Raw genomic sequence first — 12,991 nt, 5'->3', positions numbered from 1 at the left:
ACTCTCATACCTGGTGTGTGGTGAGCGTACTGGCGCACTATAGCTGCTGTCGCATCAACAAAAGCGATTTGAGTGCCTGGAAAAGCGCGATATACAGTTAAAATCAGAAGTTCACATACATTTAGGTTGAAGTCATTAAAAAAATGTTTTTCATATTAGCAAACTAGAGTTTTGGCAAGTCGTTTAGGACATCTACTTTGTGCATGATATGAGTCATTTTTCCAACAATTGTTTACAGACAGATTGTTTAAATTTTAATTGACTATATCACAATTCCAGTGGGTCAGAAGTTTACATACACTAAGTTAACTGTGCTTTTAAGCAGCTTGGAAAATTCCAGAAATTATGTCAAGCCTTTAGGCAATTAGCCGGTTAGCTTCTGATAGGCTAATTGGAGTCAACTGGAGGTGTACCTGTGGATGTATTTTAAGGCCTACCTTCAAACTCAGTGCTTTGCTTGACATCATGGGAAAATCAAAAGAAATAAGCCAAGACCTCAGAAAACAAATTGTGGAGCTCCACAAGTCTAGTTCACCTTTGGGAGCAATTTCCAAAGGCCTGAAGATACCACGTTCATCTGTACAAGCAATAGTACGCAAGTATAAACACCATGGGACCATGCAGCCATCATACCACTCAGGAAGGAGACGCATTCTGTCTCATAGAGATGAACGTAGTTTGGTGCGAAAAGTACAAATCAATCCCAGAACAACAGCAAAGGACCTTGTGAAGATGCTGGAGGAAACATGAAGACAAGTATCTATATCCACAGTAAAACGAGTCCTATATCGACATAACCTGAAAGGCTGCTCAGCAAGGAAGAAGCCTCTGCTCCATAACCGCCATAAAAAAGCCAGACTACAGTTTGCAAGCATACATGGGGACAAAGATCTTACTTTTTTGGAGAAATGTGTTCTGGTCTAATGAAACAAAAATTGAACTGTTTGGCCATAATGACCATCATTATGTTTGGAAGAAAAGGGTGAGGCTTGCAATCCAAAAAACACCATCCCAACTGTGAAGCATGGGGGTTGCAGCATCATGTTGTGGGGGTGCTTTGCTGCAGGAGGGACTGGTGCACTTTACAAAATAGATGGCATCATGAGGAAGGAAAATGATGTGGATATATTGAAGCAACATCTCGAGACAACAGCCAGAACTGAAAAAGTGTGTGCGAGCAAGGAGGCCTACAAACCTGACTCAGTTACACCAGTTCTGTCTGGAGGAATGGGCCAAAATTCCAGCAACTTATTGTGAGAAGCTTGTGGAAGGCTACCCAAAACATTTGACCCAAGTTAAACAATTTAAAGTCAATGCTACCAAATACTAACACAGTGTATGTAAACGTCTGACCCACTGGGAATGTGATGATAGAAATAAAAGCTGAAATAAATAATTCTCTCTACTATTATTCTGACATTTCACATTCTTAAAATAGTGATCCAAACTGACCTAAGACAGGGTATGTTTTTTACGATAAAATGTCAGGAATTGTGAAAAAACTGAGTTTAAATGTATTTGGCTAAGGTGTATGTAGCCTTCTGACTTCAACTGTAAATGTAAGGAATTATTACATTTGTAGATATTATCAAAAAACATATGGCTCTATAATGAAGATACTTTACAGAGTCGATTACTTTTTTTTTTTTTTTTTTTCTTTTTTTTTTTACAGTGCCTCACAAAGTTTAGATACGTTGATATCATCAACTACTTTGAGATGTTATGACAGCCAACAACTGCACAAATTGAGCGTGAAATTAAGTTTTACTCCATATAACACTTAAATGATTGTTGTTCTCTGTCTGGATTGCTCGTTTCAGTTAGTTTAGATGCGTTCAAACACGAGAGATGTGTCTGCCAAATGCATAAATGTAAATAGCTTTTTTTTTTTTTTTTTTAGAAGCAAGGACGTGTTTGATGTGAATGGCCCTGAAGTCGTCATTTTCACTCTCGGCAGAAATACCACAACACACAAATGACACAAACTACTTATGAATGTGTAAACAGTGTGTATGTGTGTGTGTATTAAGGCATGGTTTGGTTGAATGAGCCACTCATGTAGTTTTTATTGGAGATGTGCTGGTTTAGAGCCACTGACATAGTGCTGCTGCATGCTTTTATTCTCTATCTCTCTATTGCTCTATCGCTCTATACTCTTTCCTCTCATTCTCTCTCCCAGACCTTCAATTCTCTTTATTCTTCCTCTCTGTCCATCTCCTCCCTCTTGTTCTTGTAATCACCCTCTCAGATAACTCTTGTCTAACCTTGCAGTTCCTGTGGAGTGTTGTTGTCCAGTGTTGTGTTTGTAGTTTTTGTTTGGTTTTCTTTTTCTTTTCTACTCTTTCTCTCTCTCTCTCTTTTTCTCTCCGCTACTTTAACCGATCTACTAATGTGGCGATTTGGCTCAGCCTTGGGTAACACCAGATCATACAAACTGCTAGACTGGAATAGTTTCACTGCAGGTACTACCCTACCCTCAGTCCTGCTTTTCACGTACACATACACATACATGTACACAAACACACGCAGCCTTTGGCAGCTCAGCTGTTACACACTGATGTAATATTGAGAAATAGGATTGTGTGTTACATTTTTAATATGTAATGCTCCATTATGATCGAATCAGTCCTGTGATAATACTGAGTGCGTGCTGATTTAAGCTTTGAAAAATAATAATTACTTTATCAGTGCATTAATAATTAATATTAAAGTTCGTTGCACATTTTTATTAAAAGTCATTACAAATACATTTCATTTGGAACTTTCCTCAAATAGGGTACTAAATAGAGCTTGAAACTTGAGTTTGGAAAAAAAAAAAAAATAGTAAAGGAAATTGTATTATTTTTGGTACTTTTCAAATGCCTTTTATGTATAGAATTTATTTTTTTAGGCTTGTCCCAGACCCAGACTTTCAATATTGAACTATAAAAATCCATTGTAAAAATACAAACTATTAAAGGTTTAAAACACCAAACTATTTTGCCCCTAAAAAATTTTTTTTTATTTTTTTTTTTTTTAAAAATTAGTGTACTTGTTAACTAAGTCACAAAAGTATCAGCGAAGAGCATTGTTTAGATGAAATATGAACACAAAGAAAATTTAAGGTAGGCATCACTTGTGAGCAGAATATTTTTATTGGGTGTCATTAGCCAAATTACGCAAAAAGTGTGAAAATATTATTTAAATGTGTGTATTTAGGATTTTAATGACTTCCATAAAATATTAAAAAAATTATATAAATCTCCTGTGAAAGTCCACAGTGCTTAAAGTACCCAAAGTTAAAGAAACACTCACATACATTTGATGTGCTTAAATCTAGCTACTTTTCATGTATTGATATTTTATATTAGAGAATTGTTTATCAAACATGTCATCAATGGAATTTGTGTCTTGATTGCTCTAAAAAAAAAAAAAAAAATTGAACACCAATGTGCACCCTATTCGTGGAAAGTGGCATTTGAAAATTAAGTGTGTTAAGGCAGCAACTTCTTAGGCATCACAGTAGCCTGTAATTTGTTGTTGCCCTGTAGATTATTTCTAATCTTAACATGCACAATCTCACATGAACACATATCTGAACACATACACACTCAAGCTTTTCCCCAGTAGTGTGTGTTGCATGAGCTGCCATGTGCTGTGCTTATGTATGAATGAGGCTGTTGCATGCTTCAGCTGAATTTGTGGCTGTTCACTGCTCTGGCTGATCATTTTTGATCTGCTCTAACTGCGTCTCACCCGACCCCCTACCTAGTGCCCCCTTCTCCCTGACCACTTGAGCTACCAATCCAGAGAAAGTACAGAGAAGCGGGCATACACATTGGTCTGCTTATAGTCAAAGAATTGTAGTCATGACAGCAGTTTCATCATGTGCCCTTGGTAGTGCTGCTGACTCTGTGGTCATTGTTGCTTTCCTAAAATTGATCCATACATTGTGGATTATGTATGTGTAAAGTTATATATCCATATTGATTTGAAGATATTGTCTGAGGCTGTACTTGCTGGTAGAGAGTAAAGGTGATTTGTAAAGGTGTTTTCTTGACTAAATATTTTTCGTGTATGTTTTTCATTCTTTAATACATCTTGTGGTGGTTTCTATGACAAGGAATGTACCCAAAAGTAACTAAACTTTTATTTAAAGTAAACTTAAAATGCCCAGGATCTTAAGTAGACAGTCGGCAGTGTTTTTGTGAATTTGTAAAGTTGTATTATGTTCACAATAACATGTGCCTGCTCAAATGGTTCATTTTGGAGAGTCATTGTTGTATGCTTTTTCGGGCCCTATGAAATACATTTAATTTTTTTTACATTAAAATTTTAACATCAAAAAACTGTCTAATCAAATGAGACTTTAAACAGAACATTTACTTTTCAAGATACCTTTGCATTATTTTTTTTTTTATCAAAAGAAGTGCTTCTGTACAGATCCTCAATGCACAATTCAAAACATTTATTTTTTTTTCAAATACTGTGCTGCACAGCAGAGCATCAGAGTATTGATAAATTCATTGAGTTTTAATTCAGACCAAAATCACTCTTGCTTGTGAGATATTGCTTAAACATAATGTGATTATTATTAATATATTATTATTATTATTAATTATTACTACTACTTCTACTACATAGAATATACAATTTTACTATATAGTAGTAATATACTTCTGTCGCAATTTCTTCATTTTCAAATGTCTATTTAAATTGAGCTTTTATTTTGCGTAAGCTTTTATTTTGGAGTGAAGCTCTTTCAGTTTCTGTTTGTTTTTGACGGTAGCTTCTCACTTCTAGATAAGCAGATCGCTGTATGGTTAAATGTGCTTATTAAACCTCGAAAGGCTGCAATTTATAGTCTGCATGTGCTGCATGCTTCAAGCTTAATGAGTGCTCTGCTCTCTGTAATCTGCTACACACATAGCACGCGTGATGCTAATGATCAGACACTAGGTACGTCCCAAACTGCACACTTTTGCAGTATTCTACGCCGTTTTGAAATGTATTGCGAATAGTACATTAACACTGAAAATTCAACAAAAAGTATTGTGCTATGAGTACCCGGATGATGCACTTCTTCAGCCGTCAAAACGGAGTGTGGAATGTTGGACACTTCATGCACTTAGCACTCGCGGATTGCCGTACATAGCGGAAGGGGCGGAGTTACCTGGCTGCGATGCTGGTCTGACAAAACAATTGTAAATAATGGAGAATGTAGAAACTAGCAAAACTTCTGTGAAAAAAGCACCTTACAAATGTGAGTTGAATGCTTTACCATTAATCCACGCTGTGTGAATATGTATATTATTTGAGATCCAAGTGTTGAACTGAGGTTGGCTAATGTGCTAAAGATAGCGACAACACATAGTATGTGTTTAAAACGTCACTTCCGTCAGCAGTTAAACAGCGAATGCTTCCGTGTAGGAAAAGTGTTATATTTGGGATGATACTACACTTTGAAAATTCATGCATTACATGGCTGAGTGTATAGTGTATAGTGCGTCATTTGGGACACAGCTACTATTTAGCCTTGAAAGGGACCAATTCGGTGTTATCAGTATATGAGGGGCCAACTTAAATTTTGAAGCGTGCAGCACATGCATACTGTATATTTATTTTGTTAAACCTTTTGGGATTTAATCATCACACTAGGACATATCACAGTTCTAATTTTATTATTTTTGCATTTATACATTGTTTATCCCAAATATGTCAAATTTTACACATTTTATAGTTAATTCAGTTTTTATGACTGGATTTTGCGATTGTATCCGTGTTTTCTGCATCGCGGAAATCATAGGGCCCTACACTTTGGTACACCCCTATTTTAAATGCTCAGCCAATGACCTCACACTTCAGTGCATTACTAGGACTATAGTTTAAATAGTTTATATCAATGATCTAAAACTTTGGTAACTAGAGATTTGATGATTTAATAGCAGTGTGAGATGAACATTAGACTTTCATTTGTTTTTTAGCACCTAATTCTGCTTCTGATATATACTTTTCTGTTGTGCACTTCTCTTCTAATGTCACCGTTATTCACCAAACTCCCTCCTGCTGTTGGCTGTTTATCCAGGAAAGGATGGAGTTTGTCCTCCATTAAGAATCCCTGATTCGAAGCATGACTGCACTAGTAGGGGAATGAATGCTCTGCCTACTGTTGTAGCTTAGTTAATATGAGCTGTCAGTCAGAAGAATGGCAGCTCACTGTTAATCACACCACTGTCCTCTTCGTCCCCACCATCTTCATCTTCCTCATCTCCCCGCTCTCTCCTAGTATGTGGTAAACAGGCAGGGGAGTTTTCTCTCAGAGCTGTGAAAACCTCTTGCTCTCAGAGAAATGTGAGCACCTGTGTTTGCATGTGTGTGTGCGTTTAAGAGAAATGCTCAAGTGCTAGCCTTGTTTGCTTTAGCACATGGTTTGCTCCCCTGCAGACAATTTGTCACTGTTTAAATATTTAACTGCCATGCTTTTTATTATTTATACTGTAGCATTTTTTTCATATTCATCTTATAAGGAATGGTAATAATTTTAGTATTGCCCTCAAAATCAAAATTGTTCATTCATTGATAAAGAAAAATAAGAAGCAAATCAGTGGCAGATTTGTAAAGGAATGTTTCGGGTTAAGCTCAAGCATTTGTGGCATAATGTTGATTTCCACTAAAATTATATTGACCTGTGCCGCCTTTAAAAAAAAAAAAAAAAAAATCACGCTTACAGTGAAGCACTTACAATGGATGTGTGAATGTGGCCAATCCATAAACAATAAAATACACACCTTTTCAAAAGTATAGCCACAAAACGTAAAAATTATACACGTTAATGTAAGTGTGATAACTAAGCTTATTTGTGTAAAGTTGTATCCAATATTACAGCTTTGTTGTCATGACAACGAAACCCTCTAGTCCCATTTTTGTATATAACTTTATACAGATAAGAAGCCCTATTTTAAGAGCGCTAGTGCTAAGCACAGTGCTATACTTTAAGTCATAAGTGCAAAGTCAATAAACATGGTCATGAAGTTTTGGTATTTTCGTGCAGGTATGAGCTAAGTCTAGGAGCAAGTGGGTTAGGCGAAATCGCGCACAAGGTGCTAATCGGGTCAAGTGCAATTTAATTTGGAGGTTTTTCTCTGGCACTATCTGCGTCCTTTTATATATTCCATTTCCTGTCAATCACCAGCTATATAAACAAAGATGGCACATTTATAAGAAGTTGGTAGTGTAAATGGACTTTATGCAATGAATTAGAACAATAGATTTGAAGTCTTGCATTATTTTGTGCATTAACTGCGTCCTTGTTAAATGGGACACGCTCCTTTTATATGCATGAAAAATATGGTACAGGATATGGATGTATGCTCCGTAAATTATAGAGAATGTAAGTAAAGGTAGACCGATATGTCGGTTTCACCAATTAATTGGTGCCGATTGGTGCTTTTTGGAACTATCAGTTATCTATTCAGATAGTTGCAGATCATTTTTTCATCCTTTCTTCATTTCAAAATAAGAGTTTTGGGGTTGTTTATACTTAAAAGTCCCGCGTTATGCACCAAATCTTATCATATTTTCTGGTTATTATTGGGATCTTGGTTGAAAAAACTGCATCTGGGATTTTATTCATTTTAGACTCTCTTTGCCTGCCATGGTAAAGAAAGAAAATATATATTTTTGACATTTTATAAATTGATCTTAAGAATTATTGGCCGGTTAATCTGTTATCGGCCTTTCCCAACACCTTAGTTATCGGTATCGGCAAAATCCACTATCGGTCGACCTCTAAATGTGTGTATTATTAATCATTTTCATCTACTGACATGCAAATCATGGCTAGTATTAAAAGGATTGTATCGGCACGCGCTTCACTTCTACCGGTCGATTTTGATTTTGAAAAATGTAATTCCTGTATTGAAAAAAAAAATTTAACCAAAACTATTTCTAAATTCAAATTACACTTCAAACGAAGCCAAAATATAATCAAAATAAGGAAGTGGTCAAAAAAATCATACCAAATCCAAACATTTTACCCTCTCCATCTTCTTCCACCGGCCCCTTTTGTGGACTTAAAAATCACTCTAAGACAAAAGATGAAAAAATATAAATTAGATCGTAAATACAGTTGTAAATATAAAGATAATGGTAATAATAGTAATAATAATAATAGAAAAATAAACCATGACTTGTAGATAGTTTAACACAAATCTCATACCATTTTGTTTAATAAAAAGGCTATTGTCATGGACATAATTTTATGTTTCACTATATTTTGTGTTTGGGCATTAACTTTATTACCACCTGCTGGTGGAATCTCCAAACTGCAAATGCAGGAACTTAATTTGGACTTGTGCTGAAAACAGACGTGGTATTTAAATGTCTTAGCGCAATGACCTATTTCTCAGGAAAATAGCAAATTGCATTTTGCTCCACTTCATTAACATACAATACACCCACAGTTTGCGCACATACACCCACAGATAATGCAAACAATCCCACCTATGCCCACTTGCGCTTTGCGCTAGCACAAAAATTTAGCGTAGAATTGGCGCTCTCACAAAAATTGGATAAGACGTAACACACGGCTTTGCGCACTTACGTAAATAGAACCCAAGGTTAGTCAAGGATGTTATCACACTAAAATCATGTTCACATGTAAAATGTTTACATCTTGTAGGTATACTTTTGAAACCATGTGAATTTAGAGTTTATTGACTTGCCCCTTTCACTTTCATTGTAAGCACCTTATTGTAACCTCTTTTTGTTTTTTGTTTTATAACTGAGGGGTGAGTTAAAAACAATTTCTGTGGTAATCAGCATTGTCAGTTGCAGTTGATTGAGCTTAACTTGTACTGAACCCGGAATAGTCTTTTAACTGGGAGCATTAAGAAACCAGCTAACGTGGCTAGTACGCTGCTACAATGAGAAGGAGTGTTTGTGTGCTAACAGCATGTGTGACGTTGCATTTATGTTTGTTTCAGACGAGCCGGAGACACGAGATGCCTGGTGGGAGGAGATCCGTCAGGAAATAAAGTGTCATGCCAAAGCTCTCGGCTGCCATGCTGTGGTTGGGTACAGCGAATCCACCAGCATCTGGTACTAAAATACGCATGGAACACAAGTCTGTGGATGTTTTCACACTTAGGTCTGATTCAGGGTTCGATTGCACCCTTCTCCCCTCTGCCCTTGCAAGACTTTTTCCCCCTCTGCTTTGCATTGGATTCCTGATCATTCTGTATATTATTCCCTACATAGGCAAATTGTACATCATTTATAGCAGTTCACTTCCACAATTTGCTTTCATACCAATTGCAAACTTTACTGGAGTTCACGTAATCCAAGTTTGGAAGACAGCTTTCACGCCAGACAAATGAACTAAACTTTGATGTAGAACTGAATCTGTTCTGCACCATAAGCTCTAGTGTGAAAAAATCCTCAAATGCTATCTCCCTTTTAATTTCTGTCACTCAGCAGTGATAAAGAGGCTCATATTATGTTCTCTGTGTTTGTTTGTGCAGTGAGGAGGTGTGCATTCTGTCTGCGTCGGGCACCGCGGTGATCCTCAGCTCCCGATTCATGCAGGACGGCCCACTGGACACCGAACACAGGTTGTCACGGCAACCCCTTGTCTTTTCTACCGGGGCAGAGAGGGTCGAGGGGGATATGGGTAGTTCAATCTCATTAGGGTAGGTTATTGACACGTGCACACACAAACACACACACACACATTTGGCCCCCTGAAACAGGACACTTAAAGAAATACTTGACCTGAAAATTAAAATTCTGTAATCATTTACTTCCAAACCTCTATGAGGACTCCAGACTAACATTTGAGAGTAAGTTCTACAGATGGTAGCACCAACACTTGATTTAGTAGCACTGGTGGGGGTCAGGGTTGGGGGCTATATAAAAAAAAAAAAGAAATACATTTAAAACAAAAAGAAACTAAAAATATAAGTGATATTATCATTGTATTACCAAAATAAGTGCAGTTACCAATAATACTGCATATTTCGTTCCACTGAAATTTGACAGTAAGTCATTGATTTTGTGTTGGGAAACAGATGTTAATTTACTGGTATTAAAAACTATAATGTAAAAAAAAAGAATTTCAATATCCCAATACCTTTTTTGAGAAGGAGTTCAGTAGGGCTGAAACGATTAGTAGACGTTATTGACAACATCAACAATAAAATTTTTTAGACTTTTAGAAAATTTTCATTGTCGAATAGTAGTTTGATCTCATTTAACGTAACATGAGATCACATTAAACTCTATTGATGACGCGTGAGAGCAGCACTGCAGTTCACACCTGACTGAGGAGAGGAAGAATTACACAGCTCACAGTCCAGATGCACTCTAAACTTTCACAGCTTCAGGTGATGTAGATCGCAAAGTATGAGGGAATTATAATGCAAAAATACAAAATAAGTAAATACAGAAGCACTCTCGTTGTGGAATAAAGAGCTGGAGCTCTTTAAAGGAAACACCTTAAATGCAATTATATTTAATGCGTTATAGCTTTATTAAAGTTCAAATAATACGGAAACAGATCATGTAAATAACTACAAACTCCGAAACTGGCATTTCTCTGTGCGGTCAGCACCTCTTCTGTGAGTTGAATGAATGTCCTGATCTAAGAGGGAGAGATTGAAACTGCACCCGGCTGATGCACACTCTGTCACGGGACGCTCGTCCCTCGAGCATGCACTTAAAGCAGCTAGATTATAACGTGATGGCTCACGACTTATTTAATTATAATATATATGTCACTGTGCATTTCTTATCACAGCTTTATTAATAAGAGAGAGTTTTTTTTTTTTTTTTTGTGTTAAAGGTGGATTGAAGTGAACAGAAAGGTGAGAGAGGGTAGTCTTCGCCCCATTATACACGGCAATAAAATGTATTTATCTTTTGGCTTGTTTTCCAATATAAATATCTAAAACTCCTTTAAAACAACGTACATTTACTTTAGCAGCTATACTGCAGAAGAAAGAATTGATATCTGAGAATGTTGAATATAATTAAAAATACAAATATTTTAAAATATCTAAAAATCCTTTAAAAAAAGATGCATTCACCCGAGAAGCAGCATATATATATATATGTAAGATATTTAGAGCCTTCTTCCATTTGCTTTTAGAGAAAAGATCTTGAATATAAGTATATTTTGTCTTTACTGCACTCGCAGAAGTATAACCAAGTGAAAAAAAAAACACTTATATACAAAATACACTTATATTTAAGACACATTCTCTTAAAGCAAGTCTAAATATCTCATATGTTGCTTCTCAATTAAATGTATTTTGTTTTAAGGTTTTTTAGACAATTTTAAATGGAAAACAAGACAAAAACACTTGATAACAATGGGATTTTTTGCAGTGAATTTCTTTACTGAATTAAACTTAATAAAAAGTATTTTTTTCCCTTTAATGCAGTGAATGTCATTTAGAGGTATTTTTAAAAGATGATTTTGTCCTCTTTATTGTTAGTAAGCATGTTTAATACAACCTTTTAAGTCTGGGCACAAGCTGAATAATCGGTTAAGAGCTAATGATTAATAGTCGAATAATCGTTCTAATAAATGTTAGATTAATCGATTATCAAAATAATCGTTAGTTGCTGCCCAAGAGTACAGATATTTCCTTTTTGGTACTCGCCGATACCGATAGCTGTTTTTTTTTGTTTAGTTTTTCTGAATTACTTATAAACAGTTTATTTAAATTTTTTCGTCAAAATGGTGTCTAAATTAATGAATTCATTACAATTTTAATAAAATGAAAAAATAACAATTAAGAATATCAGATGTGTGATATTGCTTAAATATAATAAAATTACTATTGATTTATTATTAATATTATTATTAGTAGTATTAGTGCCCGACCGATATATCGGTCGGCCGATATTAGCCTTTCACCGATATATCGGTATCGGCGTATATGTTTACCGATATGCGCAGATATGAAAACGTTTTTCATAACATATAATGCAGAAACAAATGCTTTATAATTGTTGTCATTACGTAGTTTGTCCAGCAGAGCGCGCTCCGACTCCATTGTTTAGAGAGCTGACTCTGAGCTGACGGTGGCTCTGCAGACAGGGCGGAGTTCAGCGGTATCTTCTTGGTAAATTGCTAACTAGTTTGTGAAATACATACTAGAAAGTTAATAAACAATGACCCCATCATTTTATATAACTAATATAACGTTAACCATGTCCCTGACACTCATGTTTATCCCATCTGTTTGCTGTTAGCCAGCTATAGTTTGTCAGTGCAGTCAGTAATGTAGCAGATTGAAAGGTAAACATCAGAGCATCTTTTTGCAGCTCAGCAGACAACGGTGCGGTGGTGGATTGTGTCTGTTGAGTGTTGATTTCACGCTACGCTGTTACCTAGTTGGTGAGACACAATGCTGGAAAGTAAATAAAGTTAACTAACTAGTTAACCACGTAGCTACTTTCATACCTTGTCAGCGTGTAAACATGTATTCACCAAACTGTTTTGTTCATGATTCACAGTTTGGTACCCACTTCAACCGAACAATTCAAGTCGCTGCATTTATAAAATTTAATATTTAAAAGTCTGGTTTTCCAGACATTAAAATAGGATGCGTAATAAAAGTAGATTTAATAAATAGTATATTTGCCCTGTGTAAATAATAATATATAGGAAATAAATAGATAAATATCTAAAATAAATGAGGGGTGATAAATAAATACTAATACAACAGGCTGGAAAAACAGACATTTATTCATTTTAATATCCTTTATATATATATTTTGAATGTGTTGAAATATGACACCAGGCGATGCACCCTTAAAATGGCACGTTAGATCGGTTTCATACTGAAGAGCTGCTTAAAAGTATGTTTTTTTTTTTTTCTCTCTTTCATAAATGTAAACGAGTGTAAATGCCAATATCATCATATGTCGAAAGGACTGAAGCCTGTCAACCAAAACATGAGCTCACTGATGTCATTAAGTGAGTCTGCTTTTTTATTCAGTCAGT

General features: G+C 35.7%; 1 protein-coding gene across 12 annotated transcripts in view; it reads left to right on the top strand.

Moving 5' to 3' along the window:
• The window catches only part of LOC127456432 (C2 domain-containing protein 5-like), a 69,548-nt gene that overhangs the window by 39,382 nt on the left and 17,175 nt on the right, over positions 1-12,991 (top strand). For 8 of the 12 annotated variants that reach the window (XM_051724923.1, XM_051724928.1, XM_051724927.1 and 5 more), the window contains 2 exons: positions 8,964-9,078; positions 9,501-9,668. In XM_051724923.1, coding sequence (XP_051580883.1) covers positions 8,964-9,078; positions 9,501-9,668 — 283 coding nt within the window. The remainder of the gene's footprint in view (positions 1-8,963; positions 9,079-9,500; positions 9,669-12,991) is intronic. The other 4 variants (XM_051724931.1, XM_051724930.1, XM_051724926.1 and 1 more) reach the window with 1 other exon arrangement.

Source organism: Myxocyprinus asiaticus, chromosome 18 (assembly GCF_019703515.2).
Source record: "Myxocyprinus asiaticus isolate MX2 ecotype Aquarium Trade chromosome 18, UBuf_Myxa_2, whole genome shotgun sequence".
In the NCBI taxonomy this organism is placed as follows: Eukaryota; Metazoa; Chordata; class Actinopteri; order Cypriniformes; family Catostomidae; genus Myxocyprinus; species Myxocyprinus asiaticus.
This window is presented reverse-complemented; position numbering and strand designations above follow the sequence as displayed.